Source organism: Phalacrocorax carbo, chromosome 25 (assembly GCF_963921805.1).
Source record: "Phalacrocorax carbo chromosome 25, bPhaCar2.1, whole genome shotgun sequence".
In the NCBI taxonomy this organism is placed as follows: Eukaryota; Metazoa; Chordata; class Aves; order Suliformes; family Phalacrocoracidae; genus Phalacrocorax; species Phalacrocorax carbo.
This window is the reverse complement of record NC_087537.1, coordinates 6,104,555-6,116,870: the sequence shown is the minus strand read 5'-3', so window position 1 is coordinate 6,116,870 and position 12,316 is coordinate 6,104,555. Positions and strand designations below refer to the sequence as shown.

General features: G+C 57.0%; 1 protein-coding gene across 2 annotated transcripts; it reads right to left on the bottom strand.

Moving 5' to 3' along the window:
* Window positions 1–2,933: 2,933 nt before the first annotated feature.
* On the bottom strand, window positions 2,934–12,277 carry DCAKD (dephospho-CoA kinase domain containing). Of its 2 annotated transcripts, XM_064473488.1 has the most exons (6): window positions 12,028–12,195; window positions 11,693–11,827; window positions 8,829–8,946; window positions 6,646–6,849; window positions 4,617–4,704; window positions 2,934–4,081 (listed from the first exon to the last, which is right to left on the bottom strand). In XM_064473488.1, exons 3-6 carry the CDS (start codon window positions 8,938–8,940, stop codon window positions 3,796–3,798), a joined length of 690 nt encoding a protein of 229 aa, XP_064329558.1. In that variant the 5' UTR covers window positions 8,941–8,946; window positions 11,693–11,827; window positions 12,028–12,195; the 3' UTR covers window positions 2,934–3,795. The 2 variants fall into 2 exon arrangements, with proteins under 2 accessions (XP_064329558.1, XP_064329557.1); XM_064473487.1 differs by lacking the exon at window positions 11,693–11,827 and having other exon boundaries at window positions 12,028–12,277.
* Between the last annotated feature and the right edge of the window lie 39 nt (window positions 12,278–12,316).

Genomic DNA, 12,316 nt, shown 5'->3' with positions numbered 1-12,316 from the left:
CCCTCCCGCTGCGCAGCAATTAAGGGCTGCCAACACCGACGCTTAATTAGAGCCCGGCTGATGGGGCCGGCTGGTGAGTGATGGGAAACGGCTGCTCACGGGGCAGCAGGATCCGGCCGTGGGGCTGGGTGGGCCGAGGGGACATGTCCCCTCAGGGGGACAAGGGGTCTTGGTGTGACCGTGGGGACGGGGTGTGACACAGCGGGGGGGTGCGCAGTGATACTGGGTGACAGCCCAAGGGATGTGCAGGGGGTGGCACGGGGGGGTATCCTGCACAGTGATGGCGTGTGACACCTAGGCCATGCAGTGACAGTGACACCAGGTGACACCCCGCGGGCCATGCAGTGACGGTGACACTGGGTGATACACTGCGGGACGGCAGTGACGGTGACGCTGCGTGACACCCCGTGGGCCACGCAGTGACATAGCACTATGTGACACCCCATGCACCAGGCACTGACGATGACTCTATGTGACAACCCACGGGAGCTGCAGTGACACTGTGTGGCAGCCGACAGCCCCGCGGTGACAGTGACACCCTGTGCACTGCGCGGTGACAGTGACACCATGTGACACCCCAGGAAGCAACAGCGATGCTGTGCAATACCGCAGGGCTGCACAGCGGCACTGTGTGACACGAGTGGGACTGTGCAGCCACGGTGACACTGTGCGGCGCCCCAAGGGCCACACAGTGACAGTGACACTGTGCCACACCTCAGGGACAACGCAGGGACGGTGACACCTGTGACACTTATAGCCATGCAGTGACAGTGACACTGTGCCACACCTCAGGGACTACACAGGGATGGTGACACCAGGGCCATGCAGTGACACCACTGAGCTCCCTCCATGTCCTCAAGGGGGTCCATCCCTCCTGGCTATCAGGGCCCTCACCCAGCCCACCCCTGGGGACAGTCCCCACTGTGGGACATCACCCTGTCCCTACAGTCCTGGGGTGGGGTGACACCCACCAGCTCCAGGACATCGGCACCAACCCCCACCGGCCCAGTGGGTGCCCCATGATGGGTGCTGGGGAGGGGGTGCACTGGGGAGGGGGTGCTCCAGGTACAGGGTAGACCAGGGAGGGGGTGCTCCAGGGAAAGGGGTGTTCTGAGGAAGGTGTGCTCCGGGGTGGGGGTGCTCCGGGGAGGGGCAGCCATCTGTCACAAGCCCCCGACAGCCGCAGCGTAATTGATCCAGCCGCCAATTTGCAGCAGTTAAATATTTGGCTTGTGTGCAGCGCGGGGCCGGGCTCCCTGCTCAAACAGCCCCCGGTGAGAGGAGACGGATGGGCCGCGGCGAGCGGCTGCTCCAGACGCTGCCCGATCGATGGCGGGAGGCGCAGGCAGCTGGGGCGGCCTCCGCGTGCGGGGCCAGGGCGACGTGCCGGTGCTGGGAGACACGGTGCGGTGCCCTTGGGCCTCTGCCGGCACCCCTGGGCCACGGGAGCCCGCGTGGAGACAGCTCGGGGGCGGCAGCATCCATGTCACAAGCACAGGGGTCTCAGCCAGGGTGTCCCCCCCCAGCTGGACACGCGCTGCCCTTCAGGCTCCCTCCGCAGCCATCAGCTGAGCTGTCGCTGCCACCCAGCAGCCCACGGAGCAGAGCCATGCAGCCACCGCCACCGGCTGGGCACTGGCTCAGCCCCGAGGGGGTTTGGCTGGGGGGTGGGATGGGCTGGGGGCTGGCCGGGAGCGGGACCCAGGCAGGTCTGTGGGTGCCAGGGCAATCCTGGGGCAGCTGCCATGGCTGGGTACCCACGCAGCACCCACCGCAGGGACTCTGTGGCCAAGCACCAGGCTGAGGAGCGCTTCCCCAGGTGGGTGCCAATGCCCAGGGATGCAGCCCACACAGGGGGCTCAGGCCCCAGCTCAGGGCACCAGGCACCCCCAAAACCAGGCACCCCAAGGCCACGCCAGCTGGCACTGTGGGGAGCCCCGCACCTCGCTGCCTCCCTGAATCCACTCGCTCCCTCAGCCCTGCTAAACTCGTTAGCGGCTGGCAAACGTCAGCAGGGCAGGAGCGAAGCGCCAAATGCGATTACAGTGCCCGTCTCGCTTTCTCCTTCCCCCCTCCCCGGCCTCATCGCAGCCCCATTTATCGCGGAGGCGGCGAGCCGGGAGGGAGGCAGGCAATCAGAGCTTATCTGGGGCTGAGGCTGTCCTGCTCCAGCCCTGATTTATGGCTGGCTGCGAGGGACTCCCGGCATCACCAACGCAATTAAGGGAGCATTAAAAAGCAGGGGAGGGGACCGGTGGAGGGTTATCACTGCTGTATGGGTCCCCTTAGCACTGCCTGAAAAGTTGGGAGTACCCAGGGGGTGCCCTGGCTTGGGGATGCTCTCTGGTGGCTGTAGCTGCATAGGGACCACTCGGTCTCCCCCCTTGAGCAAGACACAGGACCCCTGGGTGCACAGCTGGAGGGTGCAGTGGGTGGGGAAGGTGCCTGGCCCCAAAAAGGTGGTGATGCTGGCTGGGCAGGGCTGTGACACCCTGGGAAAGGTGCCTGTGCCCAAAGGCTGGTGCTGGGGACAGCGAGGACGCTGCCCTGCTCTGCTGCATCCCTGCCTGCTGGGCCAACAAGCCCAGGCAGGAGGGTGGGAAGTGGGGTCAGAGCCCAGGGACACCATGTGCAGGCAGGAGGTGGACAGGGGCTGGCAGCACCCACCTTCCTCAAGATGTCGGGATGGGGGCGTGTCAGCAGGACAGGGCTGCACCAGGGCAGGGAAAGTGCTGACCACAGAAAACCACAGCAACTCTCGGGATCGCATCCCAGGAAGCCAGACCCACACCATGGGGTGCCCAGAGCCGACACGAAGCCACAGCCCCCCACCCCAAGGAAGCTCACGGTGGGGGCTGACACTCCAAGAAGCTCCCTGGGACCAGTACGGGGATGTGTACTAGGGGAAAAAAATCACGAGCACGCTCATCAGCATCGTTTGTGCGCGGTGAACTTTACAGAGCGCAGCCGTGCCCCGGCATAGGAACGACCTGGGAGCGGGCCAGGAAAGAGCAGCGCCGGCAGCCCACAGGTTGCAGAGCCATGGGGAACCGGCTGCTGTTTAACACATTATTAAAATAAACGTGAAGAACCAGCACCCGCTTTGCCCAGACTCATACCCTCCCGCAGGGAAACTGCCGCCAAAGGAAAGCTCAAACAGCAGTAAATGCATTTCAACAAGGCAGGTCCTCGGTCTCAGCCTGCTCCCGGGATGTATCAGACCCTCAGATCCAAAACAAAGGGTGACCCACAGGCAGAAATAGAGGGCAGCGGAACACCTAACCCATGTGAAATGAGGTGCTGTCTTTCCCCTCCAGGAAGATTTAATATGCTTCCATTAAATCGACATGAAAGAAGGGGAAATCCCACGTCTACATTCTGATTAGCTGGGGCTGGGAGCTAGGAGGGGATCAACCCAGGGTCACCTGCTAGCAGGAACAGGACCTGAGAGGCCACCTACTCCCCCAGTGAAGAAGACATTAAAGTGCTTAAATTCACTCAAGTCCCACTGTACAGATCCACGGGGGGATAACGAGGGCTTCATCCCCTCCATGAGCCATGAAAGGGGAGCGGTCCCATCCCACAGGCACAGCTGGCAGGTAAGAACCTGAGCAGGAAGAAAGGAGATGGTGCCGGAAAAAAAACCCTCTCCGTTCACCTTGGGAAGTCTGCAAGGAGACGCCTCATCCCACTGTCTGCATTCAGCTGGCAAAGCTCATTAAAAGAGGTGGCCTTTCACTGCCCTTTTCAAACCTGGAAATTCAGACCTCTTCCATGACAAAAAGAAAAGGTGAATTAAGAGATGAAATGCCAGAGGAGGAGGTACACCACCCCTCCAAGCCCAGCTACAACTGTGCCCACCGCCAGCCGTGCCCAGAGGAAATCCAGGGAATCCTCCAGGCGAGCGTGCAGCTTCAGGACCTGCTGGCGCGTGCTCTCCCAGTCCCCGGAGTTGTCAATGACGCAACTTGCTAATTTACGCTTCTCATCCAGCGGCAGCTGGGAGGCGATGCGAGCTTCTGCCTCCGCCCGGGACAGCCCGTTCCTCTTCATCAGCCGAGCGCGCTGCATCGGTGGGTCGCTGCCAGGACAGGAGGGCGGCACTGAGGCGGGGGCGCAGGAGGGAAGAGGGGGTTTGCCTGCCTGTCTCAGCATGAGGGAAAAAGCTGGGGTGAAGTGTGGGGGAGAGATGCTCCCTGCTTCATTCCAGATCCAGTGCAGGCATCCTGCACTCAGGTCAGCGGAACCAGCACCTGCAGCGCTGCCCAGGCTGACCCTGCTGTGTGTTTTTGGCATTCCCATGGCCCATAACACTGGGGCAGTGCCCCAAACCCTGCCCCGGCCAATGCAGCACAGGTTGTCAAAGGCCCATAGACAGAGTTTTACTCTGTACTATGGTGCCAGGTTTTGGAGAAACCTCTGTAAGAAGCCCCTCGTACACTAGGATAAAGGAGGGCGTTGCTTCTCATGCCTACAGGAAAGGGGCGGCGTTATCAAAAGGCTTCACGGCAAGGCTGAAGGTAAATCCTCACCAGAGCGGGAGGGACAGGATGGTCCCCTCCAGCCTTTGCAAGACGTGGCAGCACCCCGGTCCTCATGGTTCATGTAGCACTTACCAGTAAACCAAGACTGTGTATTTCATAAACTTGGTGAATCTTCTGTTCTCGAAGAGCAGAGGGATGTCGAGGATCACATAGCGGTAGCCTGCAACATGACAACACACCCCCCACCCCGCCCAAAAAAAGTTAATAGCGTTACTCAGATTCCCAAATCCCCCGTGCTGCACACGTACCGTGGCCACGGCTGCTCCAGCAAAGCAAGGGGCAGAGCTCTACAGCTCCACGATTACAGCCGAGAGGAGAGCAGAGCCTGCTTGCCCTCCTCCCTCTCGGCGGGAGCAAATGGTTTCGTTCAAAGTTTCCAGAGGGGGAAGAAAAACAAAAAACCAAACAAAAACCTAAAAACAAATGCTAACCTGGATGATCTCAGACCAAAGGTGAAGCTGCAGCAATATAATGAGGAGCTGAAACGGGAAGCTCAAATGAAAGCGCCTGTGCCTGGCTGGCGAGCGCGGCAGTCACGCCGTCGTTGCTGGCCTCTCCAGGGGAGCAGTGCCCACAGCAGAATTTGCTCTCCTCTCTTTCACTTGCCCAGGACTTCGCCAGGCTGCGGTCATTTGAGCCAATGTTTCCCAGCTCAGTCTTCTTCCCTTTATTGAAAGCTTTGGATAAACATTTCCATTATTCCAAGGGGAGCAAGGAAATCCTTGCAGACCACTCACAGCTGCAACACTGAAACATGGGGGTGCATCAAGGCACAGCCACAGGGCCTCAAACCTCACCAAAACTGGCCAAGTTTGGTTCAAGACCACCATCACCACACGAAGTAGCTGGCAGAGGAGAGCTCTTAACCACCAGTCGCCGCCCTCCCGGACCCTGCAGCCCACCCCGGGCTCTCCACACGCCTCCGCCCTTCGCAAGCACCAGCTCCCCCGGCAGACGGCCGGGTCAGGGGATGTGGTGGTACACCCCGCTGAGCCCGGAGGAGTGGGTGAGGGCAGGGGAAAGCTGCAACTCATGGCCTCGCTCCCCCATGCGTGTCCCAGCTGTGGGGACACCTCCAGTTCTGCTGGGGTGCCCTCTTTACAACCCACCCCCCCACCCGAGATGCCTACAGCAATAAAAGCCTTGACAAAGGCATCATCATGCAGCAAGCCACCATTTTACCAGCATCTCCGTCCAGAGAGACTTCTTGCTGCCCTACAGTTTGATCGATAAGAGCTTTCCTTACACAGCGATCCTTAGAGACAACATCCAGCTATCCCAAATCATTAAAACCTGACTAATGAGGACACAGCAGCCTGCTGAAGACACATGGTGCTCTCGCCGAGGGGCAGGACAGCATCCGCCTCCCAAGCCTGCAGCCCCGGGTTCAAGACTCCGTGTCTGGCTCCCGGCTTTCCTGCCTGTTGCTTCCTTTGCGCTTTCTCCTCCTCCTCGCCCCGCAGATGAGCGCGGCCCCCACGGTGCCCCGGCACAGGCCTATTCAGCTGTCACAGGGCTCAGCTTTGATAAGCTCTGCAAAACCAGACTGACTCTATTAAGACATCCTTCCGTCTACACGGAGACCTCCGAAACAGCTGGTGATCTTATCTGGCATTTGATTAGACCAAGTTTGACAGCTGTATTTGTTATATTTATCATGGGAAAAAGCGGAACTTTGGAAACCACAGCTGTCAGCCCATTTCTCACCTTATTGAGACTAAAAGGGCTCCGCAGCTTTTATTGAAGCCCGAGGAGGTTGGGGGCAGGGAAGCCTATTTGGCCATTTCAGAAGGTATGACATTATCCAGCAAATAATCTCAGAAGAGGCCTCACAATGCTTTTCTTAGGCCCTACAGATGTACTTTAAACCATAGAAGAAGAGGTGGTGAAGGGCAGCAGTGAAAGGCAGGAATGAATCCTCCAACGCCAACGCGAAAGGCCACTGGTGGCAGAGCACAAAGGCCATCACTCAATGTCGGTTCCATTTCTCCTTCCCCATCCCTCTCCCCACTTTAAGATCAAAGGCAGAGCGAGCAGCGAGGGCTCCTGCCTGAGCAGCAGTCCCCGTGCGCTGGGATGCCAGAATTGCCCGGCCGCTTACCTAGCAAAAAGTACTTCAAGATCTGCTTCAGTATCTCCTTCTGGATCTCCGGGTGGGTGATGGAGTTCAGCAGCTGCTGTTTCTCCGGGTGGAAGAAGATAATGTTTCCTAGAGCCTCACGATTTATCTCTCCATTCTGCAAAAGGATCTTGGTGCCAAAGTAATGCACTATCTGCCGATAGGCCTTGAAGTTGGGCTGCACCACTGATAACATTAAACAGCCGGAGGTTAGAGCCAGTTCTACAGCACAGTTGGTGTTTGCATCAGCGATCGGCCTCAAATGAGTTTTGTTCATTAAATAACCAAGCTTATTCTCCTCAGCAGGCAGCACATCTGCCTGCCAGCACACGCTGAACCGAGACCGGCGCAGCTCAGTGCTGCAGCCCAGCAGACACCTGGCATCGGTGCTGCAGGAAAGCATCTGCAAAAAATCCCTCCCAGCCCAAGGTCCCTTTGAGGGCTGACACCCGAGAGATCAAAGCATCCTGCAAACATTAATTCAGCGTCACAACCCTCCTCGTGCATGCTGCTGCCTGGGGTTAGAAGTCAGCAGGGCGGGCAGGAGGACTCGCTGACAGCTACTAGCCAAGGCACAGGCAGGAACGGTGCTGAGCCGATTCCTACCGCCTGCAGGGCGAGGATTCGAGCAGGGAGACCCTAAAGGGACAGGGACCAGCGTCACGTTTATTTTAGCTGGAAACTTCAGTGTTAGGTGAATACAGCCTGGCTGCTCCAAGTTGACTCTTGCTACTAGTGAGTTTTTTTTTTACTGTCTCTCACCTTAGTGACTAAATTCTTCATGAGAATGAACACAGAAACCTTTTAAGAGATCAATTCCCAATAGGTATGTGCAGGGACACTGACGTTACATGAGCGTATAATTTTAAAGCCACCAAAAAATCACCAGTGAAAAGGATGCTGTAACAAAACCATAATTAAGATCAAGCTGAGGCAAACCACAGAGCATGACAGACCGTATATAATTTTCTCTCCAAAATCCAGGAACGCTGCCACAGGTTGTAGCCTCAGGCCAACCTAATAAAAGTCTTTAAGACCAATTTCTTTCTCCCATGGAATTTCACACTGAGGTAGTTTCAGGATGGGTGAAATCCGTAATGTAAATAAACACATATAAAAAAGGACTTGGAGAAAAATGAAGCGATTGGTAGAAAACTGACACTGATTATCTGTAGTGTTTTCCTATCGTCTCTGAGGATTTTTAGCACCTCCAGCAAATTTTCCACACCTCGAGGGGAATTACAGTGCAATAAAATGTTAAGAGCGTCACAGCTTTGAGTGGCTACACGGTAAGTTCTTTACCAAATAGAAAAGCACAGGCACTTCAGAATGACACTGCCTGCACCACTGCTCAGCTGCAGACCCGAAACCTTCCGCATACAAAATCAGCAGCGCTTCCTGGAGCAAGTGCTGCTCTCCTTGTTATCCCAGCGGTACAGAGGGATTAACACCTCACCTTGCACCGCACAGGTGATCGGGGAGAGCAGGGTCTGCTCCAGTCCTGCTGAGGCAACAGAGCTGGATTTCTGGGTCTTTTCTGTAGCCAGGACAGCACATTTCCAGACCAGCGAGAGGCAGGTGTGCTGCGCAGAGGCACAGACCGAATTCCCTCCGATGTGCGATATTTGGAGCCTTTTTTATGCGGGGGTGGGGGGGGCAGGGCATTAAGGCACAAGTAAGCTTGCGGACCAATCTCTCGCTATTTACAGCCAAGCAACATCCTGCCCAGAGGGAAATTCTCTTTCAAACTAAGCTAGGTGTTAGTGATCCCACTGAACATAACCATGCTACAGGATGGGTGTCCTGGGGCTTAGGGGTAACATCGGATCAGCCGAGGGAACCTACTTTACAGAGAACCGCATTTATTTTGCCTGGAGTTGGCTTTCAAAGCCGGGAATTACTGCACTCCAGGAGAGGGAAACCCAGGGCAAGACCTCCCAATAGTGTTTATTAGGACATGATCTTATTTTTTATTCTTTATTAAAAATATATCCTAGTTCCAATCCCCTCTAAGGCAGCTGCTCCACGCAGCCTCATCAACTGGGGAATGGGAAGGAAACACTTATCTGACATACCCAGAGCACCCTCTGCCGTCTGTGCTTCCCTGCATCAATCCCAGTCGTCAGGGGAACCTCAGGGAGAAAGATCAACTATGCAAAACTCACCCTCTCTGGCAATAACATCGGCATCAATCACGGCACAGCCCAGTTCCCGGAGTACGGCCACCACCGTACTCTTCCCCGACGCGATTCCACCCGAGATTCCAACCAGGAACATTGTGCTCTGAAATGGAAAGAAAAGAGCTGAAAACGTGCCAGGACAGGGCCGTTTTGTTCATGCTGCACACATCAAATATTTATCCCAAACAGGCAACTTCATTCAAAGCTCATTCTCATATGTTCTCAGCGCATTAACCAAGACATGACATGATTTTGGCATCCCTCTGAGCTGGGTACCCCTGTTTTACAGGCTGAAGAACAGCCTTGGGTTAAATGAGGCTTCCCTGGACCCTGCTAACTCTGGATGTTCAGCCTGAGCCAGCCCTAAGTTCCTCCAGCTGGTCTACCTGCAGCTCCACACAACGTGTTCCCCTTTAGCATCTGCACCCATTGAGCCACAGTCTCACGCACAGCACCTGAAATCAGAGGAAATTTCTGGCAGGTTGTTGAGGGTGACCCAGGATCAGTGACAAAGGGGAAGAATTCAGACCGAGAAATGCAAGGACTGAGAGGGAGAGCCCTGCTTGATCTCTACAGCCAGGGTATAAGAGGAGATAAGCTACCTCTGACGTAGTCGGAATGCGAAGCACACAAGCCAGTAAGTAAATCGCATCCCCACATTACCTGGAAGCCAGCTCAGTTATCAGCAGCCCAACAGACACAAGGAATCATGGCTCTGAACAGCAAACTTGTGCCTGTTAGCTTGCAAACATGGCACTAAATGTGGAGCCTGCCCTTGCCAATGCCCTTGAGGCTGTGAGGGAGCTGGTAACCCCTCAGCCGACCCGGAGCAGACAACTTCTCTCATGGTTTCTGCACCGAGATCTCTCCCCACTCAATCCAAAACCTGCAACCCTCCAAATCCCACTTACACCTGTTCACCAAAATGCTCAGCAACTCAGAAGCAGCGCTGAACAGGAGTGAGGACTCCTGCAAGCAAGGTGGTATCTGCACCCCCAAAAAGGCAATAGCCACAGCAGGCTGGGAAAGCAAGAGTCCCGCGGGACCTGGGGCAGCTGTGGCAGTGCGGGGAGCAGACCCCAGCAACCCCTCTCCAGCCCTCATGAACCAACACCAGCCCCAGCCAAGGGCAGCCACGTCCTGCAATTCCCCAAGGGCAGAGCCTCCCACTTTGCTGTCACCTTGTCTAGGGTGACGCCACCCTCACAGACGAGGAACCTGAAGCTCCCAAGCCCCAGTTTGTGGCTGTTGCCCCTTGCACCTGAGAAGAAACTGGCTCCATCATCTTTGCCCAGGAGTCAAAGACAGCAGACACTCCTCAGCTTCCTCTCGCCCAGAGGAAGGGAGACCCAGCTCCCACTGCCTCTCCTGGTGAGCCACGTACCCCAAAACCCAACGACCTTGGCAACCATCGCTCTGCCTAACCTGGCTCTGGTATCACACCTCCCTCCAGACACCATGACCGCCAGCCCCAGAGAACTCCACACAGGGGAACCAGGTACCTATGGCCCGCAGCGTCCCCTGTGAAGAGGGACCGCGCCACTCTGCACCCAAGGGCAGCACTCAGGAACACCAGCCTGCAGGGCAGCTGGTGATGGGCAAAACCAGAGCACTGCTTCCTTTTTCCTAGAAAAAAAAGGGCACTTTTGTCATAATTCAGCCCTGCAAACAGGACCCAGACCCACGGTCTGGGGGTGAGGTGGTGGGTGGATAAGTCCTTCGGCAGCTGGAGGCAATTCAGCAGAGGGAGGAACCAGGAGTTAGAGCAAAAGCCAGCAGCACCTGCCAGCAGCGTCGTTCGCTTTGTGGCTGCCGAGCACCGACGCCAGCCCGCAGCAGCACCACGTGCTCTTTTCCCTTCCAAGATACCAGGCGAACAGATGGGTTTAACTCGAGCAACCACGAGGGGAATTCAAAGGGAATCAGAAAGGGCACTTACAATAAACATCAGTGCTTTGCGGGAGGCTGACGTAAACCTCAAGCTTCATTGCCAAGTGAGTACCCGCTCCCCACGGGGAGCCTTTCCCAGTATTAGAGGGCTCAGCATGACAGAGGGGCTGTTTCCTCTATTTATTGCAGCAGGTTAAAATCCAGCCCTCCCTAGCAGGATTTTATACACCCTCTGCAACAGCCTGCAAGGGCTAACGCTGCGTGAGAAGCATCAGGCCTTTGGTGTGCTGCCTTGCAGGGGCGGAGGCTCTGCTCACGTGTTTTTTAAAAATACATGAAAATCTCTCCTGCCCATGTAAATACAGGGTTTAACTGCAGTAACCCCTATGCTCTGGCCTCCAGCCTCAGCTGGGACTTGGTCCCAAAAAACCCTGCTATTTCTGTCCCTCTGTTACATACCTCTGCAGGCAGGCGTCTGCTGTGAGAATTACGGCAGGAGTAAAAGAGGACTTGGAAGGGTTGTTCTAGAAACCATGGCCAAAGGGGGTTTGAAAGCACTCACACCATTGCAGGGCCTGTGCAGATATAAGGCCCACGGTAGGAGGCGTAAATATTTAACAAGCTTGGGTTTGAACTGTACATGAGGGTAGAGAGACCAGCCCGTTCCTGCAGATGTTACGGGCAGGAGCCAGAACCAGTTTTTCCCAAAACACACTGTTTGGTGTATTTGGCCTGTGCCAAGTAAATCAAGGATGGGAAAAGCTGAAGCATGCGCCACAGAGGCTAGTCGGAGTAGAAAACTCAGCGAGTTATTCCTGCCGTGGGGAATGGTGCCCTTGGAGAGGTAACCCAGAGCCCTGAGGAAGTGAGCTTGAAAGAGTGAGGTGCCCAGATTTCCCTCGTGTCCCAATTCCTCTGGTTTTTGAGCACAGCACAAGTCACCCGCTCCAGCCACGCACCGGCGGGCCGCGGGGCCGAGGACGGAGCCGAAAGCTGTCCCCCAGCCCCACGCTACAGCCAGCCCTCCTGCTGCTCCCGGCCGGGGCTCCGGCCGGGGCCCGGCGCTGGCGGAGCTGGTGTTTGGCTTGAGGGGACTGAAATTAAAAGGAAAGAAAGTAATAAAATACAGCGTTAGGTGGGTGGGGAAAGAGCGGGCGCCACGGCGAAGTGCAGCCCAGCCTTTCGGCGGTACCGCGACGGGGCCCGGGCTGCAAAGCGGAGCTTCCCCGGTGCTCCCGGCCCGGGGCCTGTGACACGGGCGGGAGGTCAGGCCGCGCCGCCCTCGCCCACTCACCCTCCGTCTGGCTTCAGGCGCGGCGCAGTGTCCCGCGCGCCTATTGCCTGGTGCGAGCGGGGGGTCTTTCTCCCAGCCAATTGGCGCCGCCCTTATTGGGCTCGGCCCGTTCCCTCGGGCAGGAAGCAGGTTGGGGGGGCGGGCGCGGAGCGGACGAGGCGGGAGGGCTCACCCGCACCGGGGCAGCCGTGCGGGGCCTCCCGCCGCGGCGGAGCGTGCCCCGAAGCCCCGCCCCCGGGGGCCTGCAAAGCACGACGGGAACTGTAGTCCCGGGCCCGGCGTAGCCCGG

Coding starts and splice junctions, on each gene's coding strand:
- DCAKD (XM_064473487.1), bottom strand. CDS start 8,940: ATGTTCCTGGTTGGAATCTCGGGTGGAATCGCGTCGGGGAAGAGTACG. Junction 6,850..8,828: donor CGATGTTATTGCCAGAGAGG/GTGAGTTTTGCA, acceptor TAATGTTATCAG/TGGTGCAGCCCAACTTCAAG. Junction 4,082..4,616: donor TACACAGTCTTGGTTTACTG/GTAAGTGCTACA, acceptor CTGTCCTGGCAG/CGACCCACCGATGCAGCGCG.